Genomic DNA, 27935 nt, shown 5'->3' on the forward strand with positions numbered 1-27935 from the left:
ATACAAGTGTGTAATGGGAGAGTGCCGAATGTTCTCCTCCTGTGCTAAATGACTATATAACTCTAGCACAAATGCAGGCTTTCCGCTTAACCTTGTGCAGCTGAAATAAAGAATATAAACTGACCAGGGAGAGGCAATCTGATGTCATGCTCCGGTGTTGCAGCTCAGCACCATTAGTGGTGACTGGAGCCGACCACCCACAATCCAACACAAAAGTGCATTACATTTTGGGAGGGAAAGGGGGGGAAAAAAGGTACAAAAACAAACAGGGTGCTTGTCACCCGAGGAAATCAAAATCGAATCAGAACCAATTGGCTCTGTGTTGTTGGAAAGATTTTGTTAGAGATATAAGATTTAAAAAACACCACCAAGATAGTTTTATTCCAAAGTTTAATAAACCGTACAAATAACGAGCTTACACAGGTAATTGCATAGGATAAAGTTGAATTCCAAGAACATTCATAGGGAGAAGAAACAGTTACATCACAGAAGGGCAGATGGTTGTTAAAACTCCCTGTCTGTGCTCATGATCTTTAAATCTATGACAAAAATGTACATATTTTCACAAGCCCATATATTCAGGGTATAAAGGTTTACAATGTCATGGTGGCATCTCCAATGATTTATCAAAAGATGTCAATAGATTTTACATTAAAGATATCTCGTGACACTTTCTACCGTATGCTACAAGTAGTAACCTTGGGTCAGTATGATACAAGAGCAATATTTGCCAATAATTGTCAGTGTGGTCCCGATAACAGAAACCAGGCCATTGCCACATCCTCACAAGCTTTGAGTTTATTTGTGTTTCAAATAGACACAAACCACTTCCAACTAACAACTAACCAAAAGCCACAGATTTCGAAGCTGTAGCAGAATAAAACTCTGGGGGTTGGGGGGGGGGGGGGGGGAGAAAGTGGTGTGTATTCTTTTTATTTTTATATAGGTTATCCAGAATCAGGTCAAGATAGGTCTTAATAAATGCACTTTTGGCAACAGTTCGTCAAGTCAATATATTTTGCTTTAAAATCCACACAAAAAAAATCAAAAGCTTGTCGAGAATGGAAGGCCATCAAATAGAGATCTGAAAGCAAAAGCTAATACATAGTTATAACAGCTATCATGTCAAATGGCGTAAATGTTGAGGTCTGCCCAGTTCACTGTAATGTGGAGAGGACAAGTCAAAAAAAAAGAGAATGAAACAATTGTTCCCACACTGCAGTTAAAGTTTAGTTTAAAAGAAAGAATTCCCCCTTGAAATTTATTGGTTTCAATACAAACATTGATACTATATTAATTTGTTGTTCTAAACCCCATGTTGTGTTTCACACTTCTGTTGGCTTGCAGTGTTTACACAGAAGACGTTGTTGTACCATGGGCACTTGTGGCATGTAAAGCTTTTCTTTATTTCCCCCAGTTAGTATTATTATAAGTGGCTCAGATCCACTAGAGTCTGCTCAAGCACCTGATGAATGCCCACATTCTCTTCTTTTGCCTTGGCCAGTTTTTCTATTGGTTCATGGAAAAAGAAAAATGAAAATTTAAATTTAAATAAAATTTTGAACAGTCTTTGATTAAATCAAAAAAATGAAAGTTGCAAAATCAAAGATGCAAATCACCATTTCATTATATAATTACATACATGTGTGTAGATACACACACACACAAACACGCATTAGTTAACATTAGTTTAACATTTTCAAAAAAAAAATTTAATGTTACTGTCTTTTGTTCACTTAATTGTGAATTTGCCAACTTCAGTGCAACATTAAACTTTCAAATATAGTTTAATTGATATCTCAGCTTTCCCCTCCAGCTAGTCTTGTTTCCTTCCCCTTAAAATGTATCATACAATGTTACCCTCTGCAAGCATAGCATCACTTCTCCACCACCCTGAATTCCACAACTGTGTTGTCCAACTGAAACCAGGGTTGGGCCTTAAAGTTGTGTCAGGTTGCAAAATACAGATTTTTATTGCTCCTTGAATGCCCAAATGTAAAACAGATTTAAATTGCAATATTTATATATATATGCATTTTACACAATGAGTGGAGTGCAAGAATGCATTCATTTTACAAGAACAAATAAAAATAAAGGCCTATCGGAAGCAAGGTAAAAATTTACTTTTAAATAAGCTAATGAATAGTAGTGGCTAACTTGCATTTCCTCCTGCATCACACCTACATTCACTGTGCTGAGAAGTCTTTCATTCAACAGAAAGCAAGTTGACAAAGGCAGAATTAATTCAAAATCTGCTGTTAAATCATTTGAGATTAAATACCTGTGTAGTTTTTATTTCATATAAACAGACATGCAAAATAATGCCACGAATATGGAACAGAAAGAAGTGTCAACATTCATTATTAAAAATAATCAGGCGAGACAACATAGAGCAGGCTTTTTGGCAAATCTTCAAGGTAAAGAAAGTCAGTTGTTAAGTTCATTCAGGACAACTCTCAGCTCACTATTGAGAAGACGATTTCTCGCTACCTCCTGACGAAAGCGTTCTATTGAAACAGCATCAGTGACAGCAGATGAAAGAAGAGAAAACGGTGTTAGTCATGTGGAACAGATCAGCTGGTTTTAACCGGTTCACATGAAGGAATGAAGGGGGAGGTAAAATTCACATACCAAGGGAAGCACCTCTTGGATTTAAAGCAAGAATAGTCTTTTAGAGTATTTGGAAAATAGTTCAGAGAACGCTTTAAAAAGCAGTAAATCTGTTTCTCTCTTTGCATCGTTTGAACTTGATATGGTCTAAAGTCATGTAGGCATGCAGCAGTATCAGGAACGTCCCGAACCATGAACAAAGTGCTCAAATTGATTAACCGCAACGATTTGAGGTGTATTGATGAGGTAGAGAAACCCAGTGAGCTATTCCACCTCAAGTTGGTCAAGGGCTGAGGTGGAGATATCTTGCCATCTTAACCATATGCCAATCCCAAATGCCAGTTTGTAAAGTGAAAGGATTTTGTGATATCAATAACAATCACCCCGGACTATCCCTCCAAATGAGAAGTAATTGTCCACTGTATGTAATTAGGTGTTCAGAAAACAGGATTATGCTGGAGAAAATGTCACATAAAAATCAAAACGTCTACTTAAACAAACAAGTGATATCTTTAAAGCATGGTACAAGTTAACAGTACTAATCCAACAACAACAATTCAATGCAGCTTCTCGTAAGCTTTAATGTTCTGCCCATATTAGTACTGATCTATACTGAATAAGGTTAGTTAATAGTTAATATTGCCGTATACAATCAGCTGGTATATTTGTACAGCCTTTCCCTTTTCGTTCCACTATGACTGGTTATTGTTATGGGTACAATTACTACTTGCTGGGAAAGTTAACTATGGCACATTATAAATCAGGTGGGAAAAATCTATTAAATTTATTAGTGACTGATAATTAGTCAGACCTACTTATAAAACTTACTTTGAGCAATTTCTAAATGCAGGATATTAGCAAGACATATTAAATGGTGAATTAAGATTTTCTTTTTCCATTTATGTGATATGCATGTCACTGGCAAAGCCTGCATTTATTGTCCATTGCTAACAGCCCTCACTGTGGTGAGCCACCTTCTTGAACACTGCAGGTACACCCACTCTGCTGATAGAAAGTTCCAGGATTTTGAATGGAGTCACCCTCCTCAAGGATCGTTGATAATTACACCACCCTCTATTGTACAATAATCTCTTGACCACAAGAAAGTGAAGAAAATGAATCAAGGATTTACAGTCACAGTAGTGCCCATCTATATATAGATCTGTTTGCATTTAATTTCTAAGCATGTTCGTCGAGAAATAGGTGAAGCCAAGAATTTTTTAAAAATACAGAAACAAACATACAGATTATAGATTCAAAAGCAGATGAAAAACAATGTAGCAATTCATCTTTCCATTTTGTTACACCTTTAATACCTTAAAATGGAAAGTTATTCAAAAGACGAATACATTTCAAAAGATTCCAATGCCAGCTGTTATCAACCAAAGTACCACTTTAATCATTAGAATGGATGGGGGAATGTGGTTATGGTATGGTGACGAGTGGGGACAGAGACAATAGAACTAAAATGAAAGTGGGATTTACAGAGCACGAGAGATTCCAGAAATACTTTGTCAGCTTACCATTAGTAGGGAAATCATAAATATATTTGAGAGGATGATGGGGTAGTGGTAATGTCACTGGACTAGTAATGCTCGGAGGGTATGGGCTCAAATCCTGATGGAATTTAAATTCAATCAAAAATGTGGAGTACAATGTTAGTCTCACCTAGCAGCCAACTATTGTCAATTGTCATAAAAACTCATCTGGTTCACTAATGTCCTTTAGGGAAGGAAATCTGCCATCCTTACCCTGTCAGGCCTACATGAAACTCCAGACCCACAGCAATCATAGAATTTACACAGTGCAGAAGGAGGCCACTTGGCCCATCAGGTCTGCACCGGCCCTTGGAAAGAGCACCCCACTTAAGCCCTCCACCCTATCCCGGTATCCCAGTAACCCCACCCAACCTTTTTGGACACCAAGGGCAATTTATCATGGCCAGTCCACCTAACCTGCACATCTTTGGACTGTAGGAGGAAACTGGAGCATCCGGAGGAAACCCATGCAGACACGGGGAGAAAATTGCAGACTCCGCACAGTGGCCCAAGCCGGAATCGAAACTGGGATCTTGGAGCTGTGAAGCAACTGTGCTAACCACTGTGCTGCCCAATGTGGTTGACTCTTAACTGCCCTCAAAAATGGCCTAGCAAGCCACTCAGTTCAGGAGCAATTATGGATGGGCAACAAATGTGAACCTTTCCAATGACGCCTATTCCCCATGGAAAACAAAAAAATGCATTAGTTATATTTGTTTGATTCAGTTACCAACATAGCTGACTCTTAATTTGAAGTTGATTACTGTGAATCAAAATTATCAAGATTCATTCACCTAGAGGGCATTTGAGAGGTCTGGAAATCACAAATGACAATAGCAGCAGATATGCACTCGAGATGCCAAACCCTACAGACCTATGGAACACCAGCTGGTAGGTGGGATTAAACTGGATAGTTCTTTCTCAACTTGCACAAACATGATGGACTGAATGGCACTATACTGCTCTGCAAATCTTTCTATGTTTCCACGTAACATCTCACCTGTTGTTTCATAGAAACATAGAACATACAGTGCAGAAGGAGGCCATTCGGCCCATCGAGTCTGCACCGACCCACTTAAGCCCTCATTTCCACCCTATCTCCGTAACCCAATAAGCCCTCCTAACCTTTTTGGTCACTAAGGGCAATTTAGTGTGGCCAATCCACCTAACCTGCACGTCTTTGAATGTGGGAGGAAACCGGAGCACCCGGAGGAAACCCACGCAGGCACGGGGAGAGCGTGCAGGCTCCGCACAGACAGTGACCCAGCGGGGAATCGAACCTGGGACCCTGGCGCTGTGAAGCCACAGTGCTATTCACTGTGCTACCATGCTGCAAGAGTAATTCAAATCCTGGTCCCCTCCAAAAACTCAAAACCTCCTTAAAATTAACAGGAGTAGAGTATAATGAAGTGGAAATCTTGTCTTCGTAGAATTCCAGTCTGCACCCACCCTCTGAAAGAGCACCCTACCTAGGCCCACTTCCCCTCCCTATTCCCATAGCCTATGCATTAAATGGGTCACGGCCAATCGACCTAACCTGCACACCTTGGGACTTGCAAATCTTTTTTTATTTTTAATTTTTTAAAAAGACCACTGTGCAATATTAAAGCATGTTAGCAGGAATTTAAAAAAATCCTGCCACATCCAGTCGTGAATGGTAGGGAACAATTAAGAAACTCACTGGAGGAGATTCCACATGAATCTGACTCATTACACATGATAGAAGGAAATGGCTGAAGGCACTGGACACTACAAAGGCTACTGGCCCCTGACAAAATTCCAGCAATTGTACTGAAGATTATGTTCCAGAACTAGCTGCATCCTTGGCTGTTCCAATATAGCTACACCAGTGGCATCTAACCACTAATGTGGAAAATCTTCAGGTATAACCTATCCACAAAAGACAGGACAAATCGAACTTGGCCAATTGCACCCAGTCAGTCTACTCTCCATCAGCAGCAAAGTGATGGAATGGACAGTGCTATCAAACAGTGCTGTTACTCAGAAACAACCTGCTCAGACGCTTTGTTTGGGTTCCACCAGGGCCACTCAGCTGCTGATCTCATTACAATCCCAGTTCAAACATCACCCTCAGGATAATTTCCTAGACCCAACCATCTTCAGCTGCTTCATCAATGACTGTTCCACCATAAGGCCAGAAATGGGGATGTTCACTGATGATTATACAATGCTCAGCACAATTCAGGACTCTTCAGATACTGAAGCAGTCCGTTCCCACATACAATAAGACGTGGACAACATTTAGAACTGGGCTAATGGGAGCAAGGTGGCGCAGTGGGTTAGCACTGTAGCCTCACGGCGCTGAGGTTCCAGGTTCGATCCCGGCTCTGGGTCACTGTGGGGCATTCTCCCCATGTTTGCATGGGTTTCACCCTCACAACCCAAAAAATGTGCTAGCTAGGTGGATTCGCCACACTAAATTGCCCCTTAACTGGAAAAAATGAATTGGGTACTCCAAATTAAAAAAAAAAAAGAACTGGGCTAATAAGTGGCAAGTTACATTCACAACACACAAGTTCCAGGCAATGGCCATCTTCACGCTTCTCTCAAAAGGTAGTGAATCTGTTGAATTCCTTACAACAGAGAGCTGTAGAGGCTGGGTCGTTAAGTATAATCAAAACGGAGATAGACAGATTTTTTAAACACTAAGGGAATCAAGAGCTATGGGGGGGGGGGGGGGGGGGAAGCAGGAAAGTAGAGCTGAAGATTATCATCAAAAATCAGTCAGGATCTGAATGGCAAAGCAGGCTCAATGCTGCTGTTCCTTTATCTTATGGTCTTATGATCCCCAACAAGAGAGAATCCAACAATCTCCCCATGAAATTCAATGGCATTACCATCACGGAATTCCCCACCAACAACATGCTGGGGGTTACCACCATCGACTAGAAACTGAATTGAACCAGCCAAAAGATAACCAAGAGCAGGTCACAGAATAGGAATTCTGTGCACGCAGCAACTCACCAAGCGGCTTCCAAATCCATGATTTCCACCACCTAGAAGGACAAGGGCAGCAGGAGTCTGGGAACACCAACACCTGGAAGTTCCCCTCCAAGCCAGTCACCATCCTGACTTGGGACTATATGGTCATTCTTTCACTGTCGCTCAGGTCAAAAGTCTGGAACTTTTTCCGAGCAGCGCAGTGGGCATACCTACATCACATGGACTGAAGAGGTTCAAGGTGGCAGCTCGCTCCCACCTTCTCACAGGCAATTAGCCAATAACACCCACATTCCATGAACAAAAAGATTTTAATAAATTGGTTACATAGCTTGAGGATCACGACTCCAAATCAAGTGTGGAGCAAGGCACGAAGGCAAACATCCATGAACTATCACAGTAACAGGGACTGAAACCATGCTGTTACCATAATAGTGAACCACATTCCAATCCAACCCCCACATGAACATAGACTATAATTTGGCTGAAATCTTGCCCTCTCTCCCAAACTCAGGTGATAAAATATTTTCAGCTGTGCCCATTACATCTTTAAAAAAGTGTAAGCTTACTTCACTTAATGGAATGCCGTCATTTGTCGAGACTATTGCCAGTTTTTATGATGACATTTGTAACTGGACATGATCTGTTTAATTCACCTCTACCTGGAACCATATGCACACCATCCCTAATTGCCCTCAAGAAGCTTGAAGCTCAAGGGCAATTAGGAATGGACATTAAATGCTAGATTTTCCAGTGACATCTACATCCCATGAATGAATAAAAAAATATCCAACTGCAATGCAGACTTCAAGAAACCAATTTAAAATGTTACTTTATAATAAGCCCATTTTCCACAATCTCTTAGAGGAAGATGACAGACTATTGTCTTTTCCGATCATGTAAGCTATCAGGCCTGTCCCCAAAGTGTGCAAAATTTCATAAGAGCTATTCTCGATTTTATCTTGTTCAAAAGCAGGCAAAATATACAAATTGATCACTCAAGGGAGGAGATATCTATCATAGTGAAAAGACATTAATTTCAATGGAATTTATATATATATATATGACAGGGGTTAAGAAACGGACAGGGGTTATGAAACGGAAAGTAGAAACAATTCACTAAGCAAGTCAGTTTACTAGGATTCAGATAGATTGATTTAAGTTCCTCCTGGTTCAAGTTAAAATACAAAGTCTAATAGCAACTTGGATTTATGTAGCACCTTTAGTGGTGTACAATGTTCCATGGCAGTACTTTATCATTTTCAGAAGAAACATTTTGCTCTATATTATAAACTTAATCCAGTGACAAAACTGTGAATTCCACTGTGACTTGTAATGAATAAAGTCAGAGAATATGAAGTCAAGGGACGAGTGGCAGAATATATTGCCAGCTGGCTTCATGGCAGAAAAAGCAATTTGGCAAATGAAGTTCAGCACAGATGAATACGAGATAGTACATTTTGCTGGGAAGAATGGGGAGATTCATAAGATACAAGAGCAGAATTAGGCCATTTGGCCCATCGAGTCTGCTCTGACATTCGATCATGGCTGATCTTAGCCCAGCCTTAACTCCACGTTCCTGCCCGTTCTCCATAAGCCTTCAATCCGTTACCAATTTAAAAACGGTCTAATTCCTCCTTAAATTTACTCACTGTCCCAGCATTCACCACACCCTGTGATAGCTAATTCCACAGATTCACAACCCTTTGGTAGGAAGTAGTTTCTCCTCAACTCAGTTTTAAATTTTCTACCTCTTACCCTAAAATTATGACGTCTCATTTTAGAATGCCTCACAAGAGGAAGCATCTGTTCCACATCTACTTTATTCATACCTTTTAGCATTTTGTACACCTCAATTTGATCGCCCCACATTCTTCTAAACTCTAGAGAGTATAGGCCTAAACTGTTCAATCTTTCCTCAAAGTACAAACCCCTCATCTCAGGAATCAACCGAGTGAACCTCCTCTGAACTGCCTCCAATGCCACTGCATCTTTCCTCAAATAAGGGGATCAAAACTGCGCACAATACTCCAGGTGCGGTCTCCCCAATGCCTTGTATAGTTGCAACATCACTTCCTTACCTTTATATTCTATTCCTTTAGCTATAAATGCTAACATTCCATTTGATTTCTTTATTATCTGCTGTACCTGCATGCTAGATTTCTGTGACTCATGAATGAGGACTTTCTAGGGCAGCATGGTGGCACAGTGGTTAGCACTGCTGCCTACGGCACTGAGGACCCATGTCCGATCCCGGCCCACTGTCCATGTGGAGTATGCACATTCTCCCAGTGTCTGCGTGGGTTTCACCCCAACAACCCAAAGATGCAGGTTAGGTGGGTTGGCCATGCTAAATTGCCCCTTAATTGGAAACAATAATTGGGTATTCTAAATTTTTTTTAATTTTTATAAATGAATGAGGACCCCCAAATCCCTCTGCAACAGAGCAGCCTGAAGTCTCTCCCCATTTAGATAGTAAGCTGCCATCCCATTTTTTAGACCAAATGCATGACCTCACACTTATCCACATGAAACTCCATCTGCTACATGTTGGTCACTGCCCCAGTCTACCTATATCCATTTGTAAGGTTCTTATTTCCTCATTGCAACTTACTGTCCCATCTATTTTTGTGTCATCTGCAAATTTGGCTATAGGACTTTCTATTCCTGTATCCAAGTCATTTATATAGATTGTTAATAGCTGGCGCCCCAAGGACAGAACCCTGTGACCCCACTAGTTACATCTTGCCATCCAGAAAGACTCATTTATCCTGACGGTCTGTCAGCCAGACTTCTATCCAATCTAATAAATTATCACTAATCCCATATCTAATCTTGTGAATTAACGTTCTGTGCGGCACCTTATCAAAAGCCTCATGGAAGTCCAAATATACTACATTTAGAGGATCCCCATTATCCACTTGGCTTGTTAAATCTTTGACAAACTCTACCAAATTAGTAAACATGATTTGTCCTTCATAAAACCATGATGACTCTGATGGATAGCGTTTTGACTTTCCAAAGGTCCTGATAGTACTTCCTTGATAATTGATTCCAACAATTTCCCAACAGATGTTAAACTAATGGTCTGTAATTTCCCACATTCTGCCTCCCTCCCTTTTTGAATAAGGGTGTTAAGTTAACATTTTTCACTTAATACTTGGTAGGTGTAAGTCTAGTCTCAAAGTACGAATGCATCAATCATTAAGATCGGCCACAGGTTAGCGAGGCCATTAAAAAAAACCATTCCAAGCACAGCTTTATTTCTACAGGGATAGAATTAAAAAGTAGGCAAGTTTTGCTAAACCTGTATCGAACCCTGATTTGACCACACTTGACCACAATTAGTTCTGGTCACCATGTTTATAAAAAGGATAGAGGCACTGGAGAGGGTGCAGAAAAATTTACAAAAAAGGATACCAGAAATGTTTGGGCATACCTTTCAGGAAGGGATTGACAGGCCCTTTTCTCTTGAAATAAAAAGCATATGGGTGAACTAATACAGGTCTTAGAAATTATGAACGGTTTTCATTTGAGTGGTTAGAGAGAGAATGTGGGGAAATGCCTAATTCTTCCTCAGTGTACCCGAACAGGCGCCGGAGTGTGGAGACTAGGGGATTTTCACAGTAACTTCATTGCAGTCAAGGAGAGAATGTGCAGACTCTGCACAGACAGTGACCTAAGCGGGAATCAAACCCGGGGCCCTGGCGCTGTGATGCAACAGTGCTAACCACTGTGCTATGATGAGAATGCAGCTCTTCACAACCTTCTCACAAGCAAGTAGGGATGGGCAAAAAAAAAATGCTGGCCTTGCCAATGATGTCACATCAAGAACAAATAAAAATGTGGGTGGCTGGCACAGTAGCAGAGTGGTTAGCACTGTTGCATCACAGCACCAGGGTCCCAGGTTCGATTTCCGGCTTGGATTACTGTCGGTGCGGAGTCTGCACGTTCTCCCGGTGTCTGTGTGGGTTTCCTCTGGGTGCTCCGGTTTCCTCCCACAAGTCCTGAAAGACGCGTTGTTAGGTAACTTGGACATTCCGAATTCGCCCTCCATGTACCCGAACAGGTGCCAGAATATGGCGACTAGGGGCTTTTCACAGTAACTTCATTGCAGTGTTAATATAAGCCTACTTGTGACAATAAAGATTATTACAATAAAAGATCCTGATCTAACCGACTAGCATTGGTTGAAACCTGGCTGGTGCACTTCTCGAATCCAGAATTTACTTTTCCTTGCACCTCTGCTTTTCTCTTTCTCCCACCTCCCAAAACAACCATAATGACCTTCAAAAAAGCCAGAGCAGGATTTACTGCATTTAAAGGCAAATTTCATTCCAAACTAATTTAAATCAGAACATCTGCACACACCCTCACTTCCTCCAAAGGTAGAATTATCTCGGAGAATACTTGGAAAGTGCCAAGTTTTGACTTTCCCACTACAGAACCAAGATCAGTTTATTTGATTAATGGAGATGACAACAGAAATATAACACAAAAACATAACAAGAAAACAAGTGTATGAAGTGAAGAATTACCTTCCAAATCATCAATTGCCTTCTCCATTTTTGCTACAGATCTTTCAGCAAACTCAGCTCTAGTTTCAGCCTGTAAGAGAGCGGGTCATTAAAGGACATTGCTTTAAGGCACTTCAATTGTTCCTTTATCTCAATGCGATTCTCTGAACTCCTTGGAAGAGCAAAGAGAAATCCAGCTCGGACTACAATTTAATTGCCATCAATATTAATAAAATGCCACAGCCCTCTGACTATAGGACTGGAAAGAATCAGAAGGTGGGACTTCATACTAAAAATGCCTTATGCAAAATCTACTAAAAGTGCCTTCAAGTCCATAGCGAAGTTGCAGACAGGTAACCTGTTCTCATTGCCAATGTTAACGGACCCCAATTCCACATGACCACCCTCCCCATACACAAGGGGATAAGCACCTACATTTTACACAATCACAGCAATCATTTGTTTTACAACTTTCATCCCATGGCTTTGTATCAATATTCTAGAATTTGTAAGAACAGGACTATCTTTTTTGCCACCTGAACACCTCAAGCCATCAACTCCGGAGGCTTGTGAAAGGGTCATGACAGTACATAGCTTTGCCCCTTTATGGAGCAGTTAGCTGATTTCTGACAGGGCAGCAGTGGGTTGGGAGAATAAAGTCAGTATTTGTGCACCAAATTGTTGTCTGCGGATTTACTGCTGGAAGTGCATATGGGAGAACTGCATTGAGGTCCGTGATGCCCACAGGAATCACGATAGGGGATTTAAAAAAGGGAACAAAATTCCACCAGACAGAAATCCATCCCACACTAGTTTCAAATTGGAAATAATGCTAGAAATTCCCGTCACTCACCTCTTTTAGCTTATCTGTTAACAGCTTGATTTCATCTTCATATTTATCTTCTTTCGAAGCATACTGAGAAATATTTTTAAAACGTTAAATGTTTCTCACACCATATCAACTAATTCCATAGAAGTCAAAAAGGAAAATATATCCATCCAATTCCCATTGAAGAAAGTAAAGCATCTTTTTAATCAGATAGCTCCAATATGCCTTCCGAAGACAGGACAGTTGAAAAGATACCCCAAGCCAACAATTAACAACCCTGAAGAGTTTAAACAGGACTGTGTCACTCTGCCAAATGCAGCACGTTGGTGGCACTGTATCTGTGCAGAAAGACAGAACTGGTGGTGCCAAAACCTACTCAAACCAAGGCATTGGCAGAGCTTTGTGCCCAGTAATGATTACACTTATGATCCCCATTTGCCTCAGAAGTGCACTGAAGTTAATTATGGCTCTAGAAACAAGTCTGATTGGATTAATAGTGTGTTCTGCAATTTACTGGTTTACATGGTTAGCAAACAACTTTCCCGAAGATCTTTTAGGAACTGACCCAGTGATCAGACTGTTATTAGCCACGGCAAATGTCAGCCACCATTCGTTTGGGGAATTCAGCTGGGGAACATATCATCACTTGGAGAAAGTACTCGGTGATGTTCACTGCTGAATAATTATTTTATACTTCGCCTTTGCCACTGGCAAGGAGTGCTGCAAGATACTTTGACCAGAGTTTTTGATTGGTAATAAGGGTCAGTTATTGAGTCTCAGTCATGCCAAAACATTGACTGTTTCATAAAGGGTTGAAAGTGTTCAATGTATCTGGCCATTGGAGAAGCAGCAGCTTAGTCATGGTAGTAACTAATGAACTGAGGTTTGATTCAGCAGAGTATCAGCTACGAGAGCTACATTTAAAAGGATTTGTTCTTAAATATTTTCACATGAAGGTGGCAATCACGGATCTATCTTCAGTGAAGTTTTGGTGAAAAATCACATTTCGTCAATAACAATACGATGTACAACTGTTAAAACAAGTTGAAAACATTGAAAACTTTATTCACCTCAAAAGAACAAAGAAAGGAGGTAAGAAAGGAGACAATGGTAACTTGAGAAAACTGTCCAGGGCCAAACGTTCAGTACAAAATCAGTAACAATCCTAGTTATTCCAAAAATGTAAGAAAATAAAGTGGCAAAGTTAAAAGGTAGAGAGTGTAATTATCTTCAATCAGCCCGGTACCGTATCTCAAGCCAGCACAAAAGAAGTTGTTGCAATTCAAACAAGAAAAAGGTGGGCTGGAGGAGAAAGCAGACTTGGACATTTACTTCATTGCTACATAGCTGAAAGATTCTTATTAGCTTCACAGACAACTAAAGCAAAAGTATCCCCATATTTAAATCATACCATTTATTTTGTACGTATTTTGAGCTTCAAAACTAAGAAAATATGAAGCTAAATCAATAAGATCACAATTATTTTTATAGACTGCAGTACTTTTTGAAGCATTATATACAGGTTAAGGGATCTATAAAAGATAAAACAATCAAATGGAGGGTGCAAGGGTACATTAAACATTACATGTTATATAGCTTTGTCTTTAGTTCATGGTGCTCTGGAACCCAGAGTTTGTCCTGTTTTTGTGCAGGTTGGAATTTCCATGTTTGCCATTAATGGGACTTGCAAGTTAAAATCTCACTTTTGAGTGCTGAACCTTCCAAATTGCACCGGGTCTAGAGGAAAGCAGCACTGCTGACAGTAGTCATTTACATTCTTCCTTCAGCTTTGCAAATGCTGGTGGAACGATCTCAAAATGGTCCTCCACTGCACCACAGCAAGCAATGTCATTTCATTTGTCTTACAAATACGGTCACCAAAAATTGCAACCGGAGCCGAAGATGGTGGCGTAGCCAAGCGGAAATGACACTGGACTTGTAATCCAGAGGCCCAGGCTAAGGTCTGGGGGCAAGGGTCCAAATCCCACCACAGCACTGGTAGAAATTGAATTTAATTAATAATCTGGAATAAAAAGCTAGCCACAGCAATAGTAAACGAGAAGCCATTGTCAGAAAAAACATTTTGGTCCTCTTTTTTTAAAAAAGGAAACCTGCCTTCCTTACCCAATCTGGCCTACACTTGACTCCAGACCCACAGCTATTTGGTTGACTCCTATCTCCCCTCTGAAATGGCCTAGCAAGCCACTTAGTTCAAGGGCAAAAAAAAATAGGGGCGGCCAACAAATGCTGGCACCCACATCCCATGAAAGAATAAAATAAATAAATGCAATAAAAAAGATAAAATCCACCGTTTTTAAATAGTCACCTGCATCCCTCAACCAGATTGCAATCTTCATATTCCTGCATATAAAATGTGGCATAGAAACATAGAAGATAGGAGCAGGAGGAGGCTGATCATCCAACTCCATAGCCTAATCCTGCTTTCTCCACACAGCCTTTGATCCCATTCGCCCCAAGTGCTATATATACCCGCCTTTTGAATATATTCAATGTTTTAGAATCACCTACTTCCTGTGGTAATGAATTCCACACGCTCACCACTCTTTGGGTTGAGAAATGTCTCCTCATCTCTGTCCAAAATGGTTTACCCCGAATCCTCAGACTGTGACCCCTGGTTCTGGACAAACCCACCATTGGGAACATTTTCCCTGCATCTACCCTGTCTATTCCAGTTAGAATTATTTAAGTCTCTAAGAGATCCCCCCTCATTCTTCTGAACTCCAGCGAGAACAATCCTAACCTCGTCAATCTCTCCTCATATGACAGTCCCGCCATCCCTGGAATCAGTCTGGTAAACCTTCGCTTACTCCCTCGAGGGCATGAACATCCTCCCTCAGAAAAGGAGACCAAAACTGCACACAATATTTCAGATGTGGCCTCACCAAGGCCCTGTATAATTGCAAAATACATCCCTGCTCCTGTAGTCGAAACCTCTCGCAATGAAAGCCAACATACCATTGGCCTGCTGCACCTGCATGCTTACCTTCAGCGACTGGTGCACATGGACACTCCCCTCTCCCAATTCACAACCATTCAGGTAGTAATCTGCCTTCCTGTTTTTGCTTCCAAAGTGAATAACCTCACACGTACCCAAATTATACTGCATCTGCCATTGATTTGCCCACTCGCCCGACCTGTCCAGATCATGCTGTAGGATCCCTGCATCCTCGTCACAATTCACCCTTCCACCTAACTTGGTATCATCTGCAATCTTTGAGATGATCCACTTTATTCCCTCATCCAAATCGAATATATATTGTGAATAGCTGGGGTCCCAGCACCAATCCCTGTGGCACCCCAGTAGTTACTGCCTGCCAATTTGAAAAGGACCCATTAATTCCTACTCTTTTCCTCTCAGCCAATCAGTTTTCTATCCACCTCAATACACTTCACCCAATCCCATGCGCTTTAATTTTTCACAATAATCTCTTATGCGGGACTTTGTCAAACGCCTTCTGAAAGTCCAACTATACCAAATCGACTGGCTCCCCCTTGTCAACTGTACTGGTTACATCTTCGAAGAATTCTAACAGATTTGTCAAGCACGATTTCCCCTTCATAAATCCATGCCGACTGACTGAGCCTGCCACTGCTTTCTAAATGTTCCGCTATAAAATCCTTGATAATGGATTCAAGAATTTTCTCCACTACCAATGTTAGGCTTACTGGTCTATAATTCCGTTTTTTCTCTACCACCCTTTATGAATATTGGAGCGACATTATCTACCCTCCAATCTGCAGGGACTGTTCCAGAGTCTATAGAATCCCGGAAGATGACCACCAATGCATCCACTATTTCCAGAGCCACCTCCTTAAGCACTCTGGGATGCAGATTCTCAGGCCCTGGGGATTTATTTGCCTTCAATCCCATTTTCCAGCACAATTTCTCTACTAATATTAATCTCTCTCAGTTCTCAGCAACATTTCTGAAGTGCATTTATTTAGTTTTGGTTCATCTTTTTGTTCCAGCAGTCTAGTGAATAGGTATTTTGCATTACGATAAACGAGAACTTAAAAAAAAAGTTAAAAACAATAGATTACTGCTGACCAAAAGCAATTTTAGTCAATATCTTAACTGTAGATTTAATTTTAAAGGATCTGTCAGAAGGCCCTATGGGGATACCTTGGCTTTAAAAGCAGCTGCATACAGAATGCTCCTACCTTTTCGGTTTGCGCTTCCAAAGACTTCAGGCTGTTGGTGACATTTCTCAATTCTTCTTCAATCTCAGCACATTTACTGTTCAGAACAAGATAGTTTGGGTTGGGAAAGAAGGAGGTTGAGATTATGCAGAAAGAGGCAAGAAACCCATAGCAACTTAACAGTTTTGCCTCTCAGAATTTAGGCCCCCGACATGGTTGGGATATTTAAAACAAAAGAAAAAGTAGGATCATAAACCAGAACGTTCATGGGCACTGGGTGATCACTTGGGGTACTTACCCGGCATGGCTGTAAAGCATGGATAAAAGCTGGATGAATTCACAAATTGACTAGTTAGTTCAAATCTCCACACTAAGTTCATGAAATTTTAGATAAGGATAACCGTCAGCCCTAAGGAGGAAGTAATGGGGCCTAGGGTTACCTTGAGGCCTTAGAAAGTATTGAAGCCACATCTTGATCTCAGAATTCAGCTGCTATGGGTCTCCACTTGGGGGGGGAAATAAACAAACACACAACTACCAGGAAGCATAGCAGCAGCAGCAGCAGCAAAGGTTGGAAGGAATGTAGCTTTAATATTTTCTCACACAGAAAACAAAGATGATCGAAAGAGAAAACAGGAAGTAGTTAGTGGATTTCTGGGAATAATACCTCTTCCTCTGAGGCCATTAGCGATTTCAAGCTCTGGTCCATTACTTTAAGTTCCTCTTCCAAATGCCGCGCCCGACTGAGTTAATCCACAGTAAGGGAGTGGAACAGACAAATCCCGGGGAGTATTCAGCATGCAATTCAACAGGGGGGAAAAGAAAACCGTGCCCACCATCGTTAGTATATTCACCAAATTGTACAGAATAATGGGAATTGAAATATCTACTGAAACAGATCCAAATTAAAAAATAAAACTGCAAAGGATAGTTTGTGAATTCCCAGTAATAATGTAGCAGAAGTAGTTTAAAAGCTACTCGCCCTTTCCTGCTCACATAAAAGTTCCTAAATGTTGCAATGAGCACAAATAGGCATTCCACGTATTGTAAAAGAAACATGGGTGGGAGATGTACGAGGGCTATTCACCACTGGACTTTCATTCGGTTTCTCAACTATACAAAAAAAGGTAACAACGTTTAAACACAATAAAGCAATTCCTCAAATCATCTGGTCAGCAAATGGAGATCAGGGACCAGGCTAGGTAACTTTTCTCAGCATAGTTAGTAGCCAAAGGGTTGTGGGCGGGGAGGGATCTGTGTCCAGCTAGATGGTGGAGCTTCTCATGATACAACAGACCATGGATACTTGTTGTCTAAATTGAATGACCATTTTGATAAAATCTTAACAAGCAGCTGGCACTTGGGGAGTTACAGTGCAGCCATTGTATTCTGCACAGGAAACTATGGGAGAACTAGCAAAAATTATAAACCAATCAAAATTTGCCATAGCTATATTTGCTTTTGTTTTTTTTCCTAAATTTAAAGTGCTCAGTTCTTTTTTTTCCAAATTAAGGGGCAATTTAGCACAGCCAATCTACCTACCCTGCACATCTCTGGGTTGTGGGGCTGAGGCTCACACATCAAGGGGAAAATGTGCAAACTCCACACGGACAGTGACTCAGGGCCAGGATCGAACCCGGTCCTCAGTGCCATGAGACAGCAGTGCTAACCACTGCGCCACCCTTTGCTTGCTTGTGCGCGTAAATTATTCCGTGGTAAGGTTAAAAATGAAAAAAGTTATAGGGCTAATTTTTACATTTTGAATTTAAACAATGGCCAATTAGTGGGTTCAATAGAAAGCTGCTAAAATCAAAAATCCTAAAAGTATATAACTTGGGATGCCAGGTATGTTTTGGTTCAGCTTTTAAGTTGAAGCAGATCTGATGCAGTATTTATCTCAATCCCAGTCAAGGAGATGTTAGATTATTGCTAAAGAGAGCGATGCTGAAGCTTTTCATCTTGCATTGATCAGGACAAACGTTTTTTCCCCTTTTTAAAAAATGCTTCCAATTAAGGGGCAATTTAGCGTGGCAAATACACCTACCCTGCACATCTTTTTGGGTTGTGGGGGTGAGACAGTGACTCAGGGTCGGGATCGAACCCTGATCCTCGGCACAGTGATGTAACAGTGTCAACCACTGTGCCACCCTTAGTAGGACAAACATAAGAATGTCAAATTTCAAACAAGCACAATCATTTTTACTACACGAGAAAAGGTTGTCGATTGGTTGGCAAATTGACTGATTGATCATGGAGTTGTCATGAAGAAAGCAACAGCCCCCCCTACCACGAGTGTATATCTCTCCTATCCATATGTTGCTCCGGGCCAGCATTCTTGCATTTGTCCCAATTTCTTTTTTATAAATTTAGAGTACCCAATTATTTCTTTCCCCCCAATTAAGGGGCAATTTAGCATGGCCAATCCATCTACCCTACATATCTTTTGCGTTGTGGAAGAGACCCACGCAGACCTGGGGAGAATGTGCAAACTCCACACGGACAGTGACCCGTGGTTGGGATCGAACCCAGGACCTCTGTGCCGTGAGGCAGCAGTGCTAACTACTGTGCCACCGTGTCGCCCAGCATTTGTCCTGATGAGTGCAATATGAAAAGCTTCAGCAACACGTGTTCATCTTTTCAGCAATATTCAAGATGTTAGATTAATAATCCAGTTTACTTAACCATCATTTCATAAAAAGAAAACATGCACAGCAGTTACATTCTTAGATAACACTCTCCCTCGGTTTCTAGAAACCCATCAGCAGCAGAGCTCAAAATAATGTGGTGCACACCCATTTCAATCACAAGGGCCTGCCATGCCATTCATCACCAGCAAAATGTACACTTGCAAAATCCTTTCCCCCCACCCCCCTCAACAGATCGACTGGAGCATGCTCCAAGTAAATAGCCGATCAGTTCAGGAGAACACAAATAAACTCACTTCAATTTTGTAATTGTGATTTACATAAAAAATTTCACCCTTCTGGTTGTGTACCTGTAACATGCTCCAACTAATCGGTTATCAAAAAATACATAATGAATTCAAGAAATAAAAGCATATCTAAGCTACATTGATGACTATTCACAAATATCTACAAATGCTTCAATGATTTTATCTAATCTCGAGCTGAGATCAGCGACAGGCTGAAGCTCAATACAATTAATTCATCTGCATGGGGAGGTGGAAAGGGCTTGAAATTGGCCTTCACTTCACTGGGTTTTGCAGGTCACGGAGGATGGGTAGGGGGAAAAGAGAAGAGGAAGAGAGGATTAAAAAAGAAATTAAATAAAAACCTCAGACAGGGTTTTTGCTCTCGACTGCTCACCTGACACATCGGCCACTTGTGCACTCACCAAGTAGCCTAGGTTGCTTAGAATACAAGAACGAGGAGCAGAATTAGGCAATTCAGCCCCTCGAGTCCATTCAATACGATCATCGCTGATCTCCTCTATGCCTCAACTCCACTTTCCTGCCCGCTCGCCATAACCCTTCAACCCATTACTAATTAAAAATCTGTATCTGCTCCTTCAATTTACTTAGCATGGGGACTTCTGGTGACATCGTACAAGAACAAGACGCCTTTCCCTTTTACCCATCGTTTTTAATGACCACACGCCCATTGTGGGGTTACCGAGCTGTTCCTCGACAAGCCATGTCGAAAACAGAGTCAACTTGAAGAAAGCTCAGGAGGGTAGTCCATCGAAGGAGGGAAGATGGCCACCGTGCCCATTACTTTAGACACAGTGGCTGTAGTGATGGCACAGGAGCTGGAGAAATTTGGCAAACAAACACATTGGCAGTTTGAGCGACAGGGCAAGGAGTTAAAGGAATCCTTTAAAGCCACTGTCGAGGTGGCTCTGCGCCTGATTCGGAAGCAGTTGGCAAACACCTTGAACGTGGTTAACCCAGGGCGAGACTTTGAAGGGTGTGGAGGAGGCCCTGTTGCAGCACGAGGATTGACTTGCCTCATTGGAGACAGAGTTGCTGGTGGTGGCGGATAGCAACAAAGGCCTGAGGTTGAAGACAGTGGATCTGGAGAACAGGTCAAGGCAGTTAGACCTCGGGTTAATGGGGCTGCTGGAGGGTTCGAAGCCGACAGTATTTTTCAGAGATGTTTTCTCGGTTGGAGGGAAGGGAGGAGGTGTTCTCCCTCCAATTGGACAGAGCTCACTGGGTGATCAGGCAAAAGCCAAGGCCGAATGAGCCGATTTCATAACTACCAACAGAAGGAGCAGGTCTTGGAGTGGGTGAAAAGGTTCCGGAATAGCGACTGGGACAAGTGCACTGTGCAGGTACATCAGGACATTGGGCTGAGCTGGCGAAGAGCGTGCGGCCTTCAACAGGGTGAAGGCTGTTTTCTAGAGTAAGGGCGTGCGATTCAGAATGGTGTATGCTGCAAGGTTGAAGGTCACCATGGATTTGAAGAATAATTTTTTCGATACACTGGAGCAAGCAGAGGCCTTCACCAGGGGAAGAGCTCGAGGCCACTGCTGTGAGATGGACCATTTGGGACTCTGTGTATGAAGAGAGGGGGGATGCTTGTGCTCTGTACTTATGCTATTGTGCCTTTTTGGCTTATGTGTTTTTAACCTTGTTTGAAGAGGTGGTTTTAATTAAGTTAGGGGGATGGTAATGCGTGGTATCTGCAGGGTCATAATTTGTGCAAGCCTTTTTACCTGCTTCAGTGGCATGTGAAACTAATGTTTCGGATGGAAAAGAGGCTTGTTAACAATGGTGAGGTGTTTGGGCCAGAAGTAATGGAGTGGTTGTTGTTTCTGAGGGGGTATTGGAGGAGGGCCTTGGCTGGGGGTCACTTTGCTAGTTATCAGGGGATATGGGGGGGGGGGGGGTAAAAGAGGAGAGGCTGCAGTTTGTTAGAGCCTAGTTGGGTGGGTTATAATGGGCCAAGCTGTTTGTTTGGGAGGCTGGGGATGCTACCAGCATCCAAGGTTTGTTCTTTGTCTCACCTTGGGGGTAGGGCGGTGGCCATTTTAGGTGGGTCTGTCCGAGATCTTGGAATTTGGGGCGAATGCTAAATTGCAGTGCTGATGGTTGACTCAAAGGGGAGGGGGGTGAGAAACCCCCGACAAGGTTGATCAGCTGGAACGTGCAGGGAGGGCAAGGGGTCGCCAGTGAAGAGGGCAAGGGTTTTTCCTATTCCAAAGATTTGGGGACTGAGAACGAACAAGGCGTGTTGGGGTTTTTAAGAGGGGTTTCCTCAGGTAGAGGAGGAGTTGCGGGAAGGTCTGGAGGCACCGTTGGGATTGGAGGAGGTGCGTACGGCTTTGGAAAGATGCAGGCTGGGAAGGCATCGGTACCAGGTGGGTTCCCGGTAGAATTTTATAAATGTTTGGGGATCAGCAGGCCTGATATTGGGAGTGTTTAATGGTTCACTGGCACGGAGTTCTCTTCCGGAAGCGTTGGGGCAGACTTCTATCTCCCTCCTTTTAAAGAAGGATAAGGATCTCAAGAGTTTGGGCTGTATCAGCCGATTTCTCTGCTTAATGTGGATGCAAAACTCCTGGTAAAGGTTCTGTGTTAAGGTTGCAGCCATGTCTTCCAGAGGTTATGGGAGAGATGCAGACGGGCTTTGATTTAAGGGGCAATTTAGTGTGGCCAATGCCCTTGCCTGCACATCTTTTGGGTTGTGGGGGTGATACCCATGCAAACAGGGGAAGAATGTGCAAACTCCACACTGACAATGATCCGGGGCCGGGATCGAACCCGGGTCCTCAGCGCCGTGAGGCAGCAGTGCTAACCACTGCACCACCGTGACGCCCCAGACGAGCTTTGTAAAGATGTCTCCGCTGTTGTTCATGTTGGTGATTGAGCCATTGGCATGATGCCTCGAGGGGCTCGGACAAGTGGAGAGGGTTTGTGGGGGGCTGTGTCTCTGTACACCGATGATCTCTTGTTGTATGCAAGTGACCTGGGGATAGTGATGGGCGATATTATGGAGATATTGGAGAGGTTTGATTCTATTTTGGTGTACAAGTTGAATGTTGGGAAGATTGAGTTTGTTGTGGTTGGCCCCTTGAGCCGGTGAGAGAGGGGCTGCCTTTTTGCTGTGCTGGGACTAGCTTTCACTATCTGGGAGTCCAGGTGGCATGGGACTGGGTCCGGCTTCGCAAGCTGAACTTCACTAGTTTGGTGAGTAGGGTGAGGCTGGAATTGCAGAGATGGGACAGCCTTCCATTGTCTCTGGCGGGCCGGGTGCAAACAATTAAGATGAATATCTTGCCGAGATTCGTGTTCTTGTTCTCCGGTCTTCCAGCCCAAATCATTTTTCTGGGCTGAAGCGGCTTATAACGGGTTTTATATGGGCATGGCGACAGTCTCGGTTTTGGACAAGGGGGCGGGGCGGGGGTCTTACAGAGGGAGAGACAGGCAGGAGTGTTGGCGCTCCTGAACCCGTTGTGGAGGTGTTGAGTTGGTTTGGGAGCACGATGTTGTCTGGGTACGGGATCGTGCCTGGAGATGTTGGCAACGGCTACTCTGCCATTCATCCCAGCAAAGTATTCATCAAATCCAGTGGTCATCTCCATGTTAAGATATGGCGGCAGCTCTGCCAGTATCTCAAGGCTGGGGCGGAGGGGACCTGGCAAACTGTCTCGACATTCTCGGCAGCCCCACCGTCCACTTTGTTGGAAAGGATGGTTTCTTGTGCAAGGTCAGAGGAGGACAGCACGTCCAGGGTATATGGATGGATCATGGGGAGGACCATGTTTCAGTGGAGGAGAAGGCAGCTATGTGGGAGGAGGAGCTGGGTCCCATTTTTGAGGTGGTGCTGTGGAGGAAGTCTCTCTGTAGGGTGAATGCTTCGTCATCCTGCACACGGTTAAGTTTGATACAATTCAAGATAGTGTTCAGGGCACATCTCATCAAGGGCAGAATGAGTGGGTTTTTTGAGGGGTTGAGGATAGGTGCGAGTGGTGTTGCAGAGGGGCTGCGAACCATGCACACATATTCCTGTCCTACCCCAAGTTGGTGGGTTTTTGGGGTCCCTATTTTAAACAACAATCAGCAATTTTGAATGTGGATTTGGAGCCTTGCCCATTAGTTGCTATATTTGAGGTGTCAGACCAGCCGGAACAGAGGATGGGTGTGATGGTGAATGCATTGGCATTTGCTTTGTTAATGGCTCGATGGTGGATCCTGCCGAGTTGGAGGCAGGCAGCACTGCGCAGTGCCGCAGCATGGCTGGGTGACTTGGAGATTTTACATCTGGAGAAGGTTACGTTCGAGATGAGGGGAGCAATTGACAAGTTGTATCGCAGAAGATATTGCATTTGAAGGGAAGGATCGGGGGGGGGGAGATTTTCTTCGATATGGTTTGTTGAGGCTGTTGATACATGCTTTATTATTTAACTCTTACTTATGTAAAAAATGTTAAAAACAAAAATATTGTCAAACAGAAAATTTACTCAGCATCCTGAGTTTTTTTTGCTAACAAGGCTTTTAGCATCTGATGGTGTATGTTTCTTTTAGTGATGCCAATATGTATTAAACACAAATTTGTAGACTAACACAATGTCAGAATGATAAAGTTCAATGGGTTGATTCAGATTAAAAATCATCACCTTCTATTTATACACACCATTGGACTCCTGTGGCCCTTTCTAACAGCTACAGTTCTTAGTTGTTAACAACAAAACATTTACAGAATTCAAAATTACCTTTCTGACTGATCTGCACGCTCCTCAGTTCGTTCCTGCTCACCTTCAAGGATGACAAGTTTTCGTGCCACCTGCAAGAAGCCAGGAAAAACTCAATTCTGACCAAGAATATTAAATTGAATTAAACCCCATTTGATGGTAAAGTGCCTTTTAATACCGACTGAAATTAAACCAGTCAATATCAATGTAAATAAGAAAGTGCTGGATAAACTCAGCAGGTCTGTCAGCATATTTGGAGAGAAATGAAGTTTAATGTTTCAGATCTACATGATGCTTCTCCACCAACAGTTCAGTAGATTGTACAGAACTGTGGTGTAGAAGGCTCATTTAGATCCGAAACATTAACTCTGCGTATCTCTCTCCTCAGATGTTGCCAGACCAGAGTTTATCTCGCATTTTCTGTTTTTATTTTGGATTTCCAGCATCTGCAATATTATGCTTTTATTAATTTAGGTTCCATCAGGAACCCTAAAGTTAGAGAATGCATCATCCAGTGAGCCAAACATCCATGTCAGTTCCTGCCCCGAACCAAATTCACCAATCTCAACAAGGGCTGTGGTACAGGTGTTACTGACGAGCGCTGCACTATGAGATAGAAAGACAAAAGAAAACTTGGCTAGGATTCCTCTTGGCCACTTGGGTTATCAAAACGTGGCTAGAATATCCTTTTTGTCTGCCTCATTTTGTTCCCGGCCTCAGTATGTGAATAGTGGGCATGAATAGGATTGAGCTTACCTGGGATATCCTTTCTCTGTATGGTGACAGAATAATCTAACTGCCTATGCCTATACATGCAACATGTTCACTTGGGAGATGCCAGACAACAGTGCAACTGTACAGCAGTACAGAGGACAGGAAAGGGCGAGTGGAAAAAGGTTACCTCTTCAAATTTGCGGTCTGCATCCTCTGCAATATGTTTAGCTTCCTTCAGCTGCACCTCTTGCATTTCCATTATTTCCTCAGCCTTCAAGACTTTGCTCTCCACAACTTTCATTCCTCTGCAGAAAGACAAGTCATTATTGCCAGTACATCAGGGAGCTGCATTGGAACCAAAAGTAAAAATCCAAACTGTAAATAAAAACCACTGGCGGGAATGGTAAGCGTTTGTGCAGACTGCTGCGACATTTGCTTATTGTCAGGTGTACCGAGGTACAGTGAAAAGTATTGTTCTGCGTACAGTCCAGACATGTCATTTCGTACATTAACAAAAATAGGGCAAACATAAATACATAATGTAAATAAAGACACAGGCTTCGGGTGAAGCATACTGGAGTGCAGTACTGCTCAGTAGAGAAAATGTGTGAAGAGATCAGATCAGTCCATAAGAGGGTCATTTAGAAATGTTTGACCTATTTGAAGCATTTGCCAAGGCAGGTAGATTGTGGCAAACCCAGTGGTTGCATAATGCACATTTACAAAGCACCTATAACATAATAAAACAACGAGTGCATGGTGGGGTTAGATCCATGGGGGTTTGGGAGGCCGAGGGCGAAGGAGTTTTCATACTTCCCCCCAAGTGCACCGGGTGTACTCCTGGTTTGACTTTTTGTGTTGGACAAGACGTTGCTGGCGGGGGTGGCCGATAGTATTCAGCGATTGTGGTTTCCGACCACACGCCACACTGGGTGGATTTGTGGGTGGCCCGGGGGGGGGGGGGGGGGGGGGGGGGAAGAGAAAGAGAGACAGCGCCTGCAGTGGAGGCTGGATGTGGGGTTGCTGGTGGATGAGGTGGTGCGAGAGGTGAGGGCTGCCATAGTGGGGCCACATGGAGCTGAACGACACGGGGAAGGTCACAGCTGCCACGTTGTGGAAGGCTGTAGTCAGGGGGAGTGTATATCAATTTGGGCGCATTGGGAGAAGGCAAGACAGGTGGGAGAGATTTGGAGGCTGGACAGGATATATTCGGAAGCAGAGTTGCTGAAGAAGGAGAGGTGCTGGATGGAGTTTGGGGGAGTTTCTGCAGGGAAGATGGTGGGGCAGCTGTGGAAAGCCAGAGGAGCAGAGTATGGGTATGGAGAAAAGGCGAGTAGTATGCTGGCCCATCAGTTGAGAAAGCAGAAGGTGGTGAAGGAGATTGATAGAGTTAGGGATGATAAGGGTACAATGGTGATGAACCCGGAGGGGGTGACTGGAGTGTTCGAGGCGTTCTATAGGAGGCTCTACAAGTCGGAGCCTCCGACGGGTTACGGAGGAGTGTGGCGGTTTCTGGATGGGTTGGAATTTCCCCAAAATGAAGGGGCTGGTTCAGGGACGAGGGAACCCAATTGGGCTGAGAGAGGTGATGATTAGTATGGGGGGGCATGCAGGCAAGGAAGGCTCCGGGATCAGACGGTTTCCCGATGGAGTTTTATAAAAAGTTTGGGGCGGACCAGAGGCCACTGCTGGTGAGGGTGTATAATGAAGCATGGGAGAAGGGGGAACTTCCCTACATTGTTGCAGGTTTCCACCTCCCTGATATTAAAAAAGGTCAAGGATCCGGAGCAGTGTGGGCCATAGCCTGACATCACTATTGAAGATGGACACCAAGTTATTGGCATCGTAGTGGACAGGAGGTATGCAGAGAATGTGGATCCAACACTGTTGGAAAAGAGGAACAAGTTGCAGGTCAGGTGAGTTTGGACTGGCTGTCCACAAGAAAAGCGGTGCGCCAATTGAGGCGGGCGAGAGGAGCTGTCTACGAGTATGGAGAGAAGGCAGGAAGCATGCGGGCAGGTCAACTTCGGAGAGAGGCAGCGGCGAAGGAAATGTTTTCAGGTACGGGATAGGGCAGGGAAGTTAGTGGTGGCTCCAGATCAAATTAATAGGGCGTTTGAGGAGTTTTACGAGAGATTGTATAGGTCGGAGTCACCTGGGGAGGATCGGGAGATGCAGGAATTCCGGGATGGTTTGGAATACCCGAGGTTGGGGGAGGAGTACAGGGCCATATTGGAGGGGGCGATAGCGGAGCAGGAGATAAAAGATGCGATTGGGAGGATGCAGGCAGGGAAGGTAGCTGGGCCAGATGGGTTTCCGGTGGAGTATTACAAGAAATTTAAAGATAGGTTGGCGCCGCTGATGGTGGGGATGTTTGAGGAGGTGATAGGGAAGGGGGTGTTGCCAGAGACTTCTGGGGCAGGCATCGATCTTCCTGTTGCTCAAGAAGGATAAGGATCCGAAAGAATGTGGTCGTATAGGCCCATATCACTTTTGAATGTGGGCGCAAAGGTGTTGGCGAAGGTATTGGCAGGTAGGTTGGAGGAGTGCCTCCCGAAGGTGATAGGTGAAGATCAGACTGGATTTGTGAAGGGGAGGCAGCTCTTTTCATTGGAAAGGTATTGAACGTGGTTATGGCGCCGGCGGAGGGGAAGGAGTCAGAGGTTGCTGTGACATTGGACACCAACAAAGACAAAGAACAAAGAAATGTACAGCACAGGAACAGGCCCTTCGGCCCTCCAAGCCCGTGCCGACCATACTGCCCGACTAAACTACAATCTTCTACACTTCCTGGGTCCGTATCCTTCTATTCCCATCCTATTCATATATTTGTCAAGATGCCCCTTAAATGTCCCTATCGTCCCTGCCTCCACTACCTCCTCCGGTAGTGAGCTCCAGGCACCCACTACCCTCTGCGTAAAAAACTTGCCTCGTACATCTACTCTAAAC

At 43.3% G+C, this 27935-nt stretch overlaps 1 protein-coding gene across 4 annotated transcripts in view; it reads right to left on the minus strand.

Annotated features, from left to right (window-relative positions):
• Positions 1–373: 373 nt before the first annotated feature.
• The window catches only part of LOC140409091 (uncharacterized), a 185155-nt gene continuing 157593 nt past the window's right edge, over positions 374–27935 (minus strand). Inside the window, exons 4-9 of one of the 4 annotated variants that reach the window (XM_072497196.1) lie at positions 25174–25291; positions 24294–24364; positions 17284–17359; positions 12480–12542; positions 11648–11717; positions 374–1509 (exon numbers count right to left, since the gene is read on the minus strand). In XM_072497196.1, the coding sequence (XP_072353297.1) occupies positions 1427–1509; positions 11648–11717; positions 12480–12542; positions 17284–17359; positions 24294–24364; positions 25174–25291 (481 nt within the window). In that variant the 3' untranslated portion in view covers positions 374–1426. Of the gene's footprint in view, positions 1510–1548; positions 2508–11647; positions 11718–12479; positions 12543–16637; positions 16714–17283; positions 17360–24293; positions 24365–25173; positions 25292–27935 lie in introns of those variants that run through there. The other 3 variants (XM_072497195.1, XM_072497199.1, XM_072497197.1) reach the window with 3 other exon arrangements.

Source organism: Scyliorhinus torazame, chromosome 3 (genome assembly GCF_047496885.1).
Source record: "Scyliorhinus torazame isolate Kashiwa2021f chromosome 3, sScyTor2.1, whole genome shotgun sequence".
Classification (NCBI taxonomy): domain Eukaryota; kingdom Metazoa; phylum Chordata; class Chondrichthyes; order Carcharhiniformes; family Scyliorhinidae; genus Scyliorhinus; species Scyliorhinus torazame.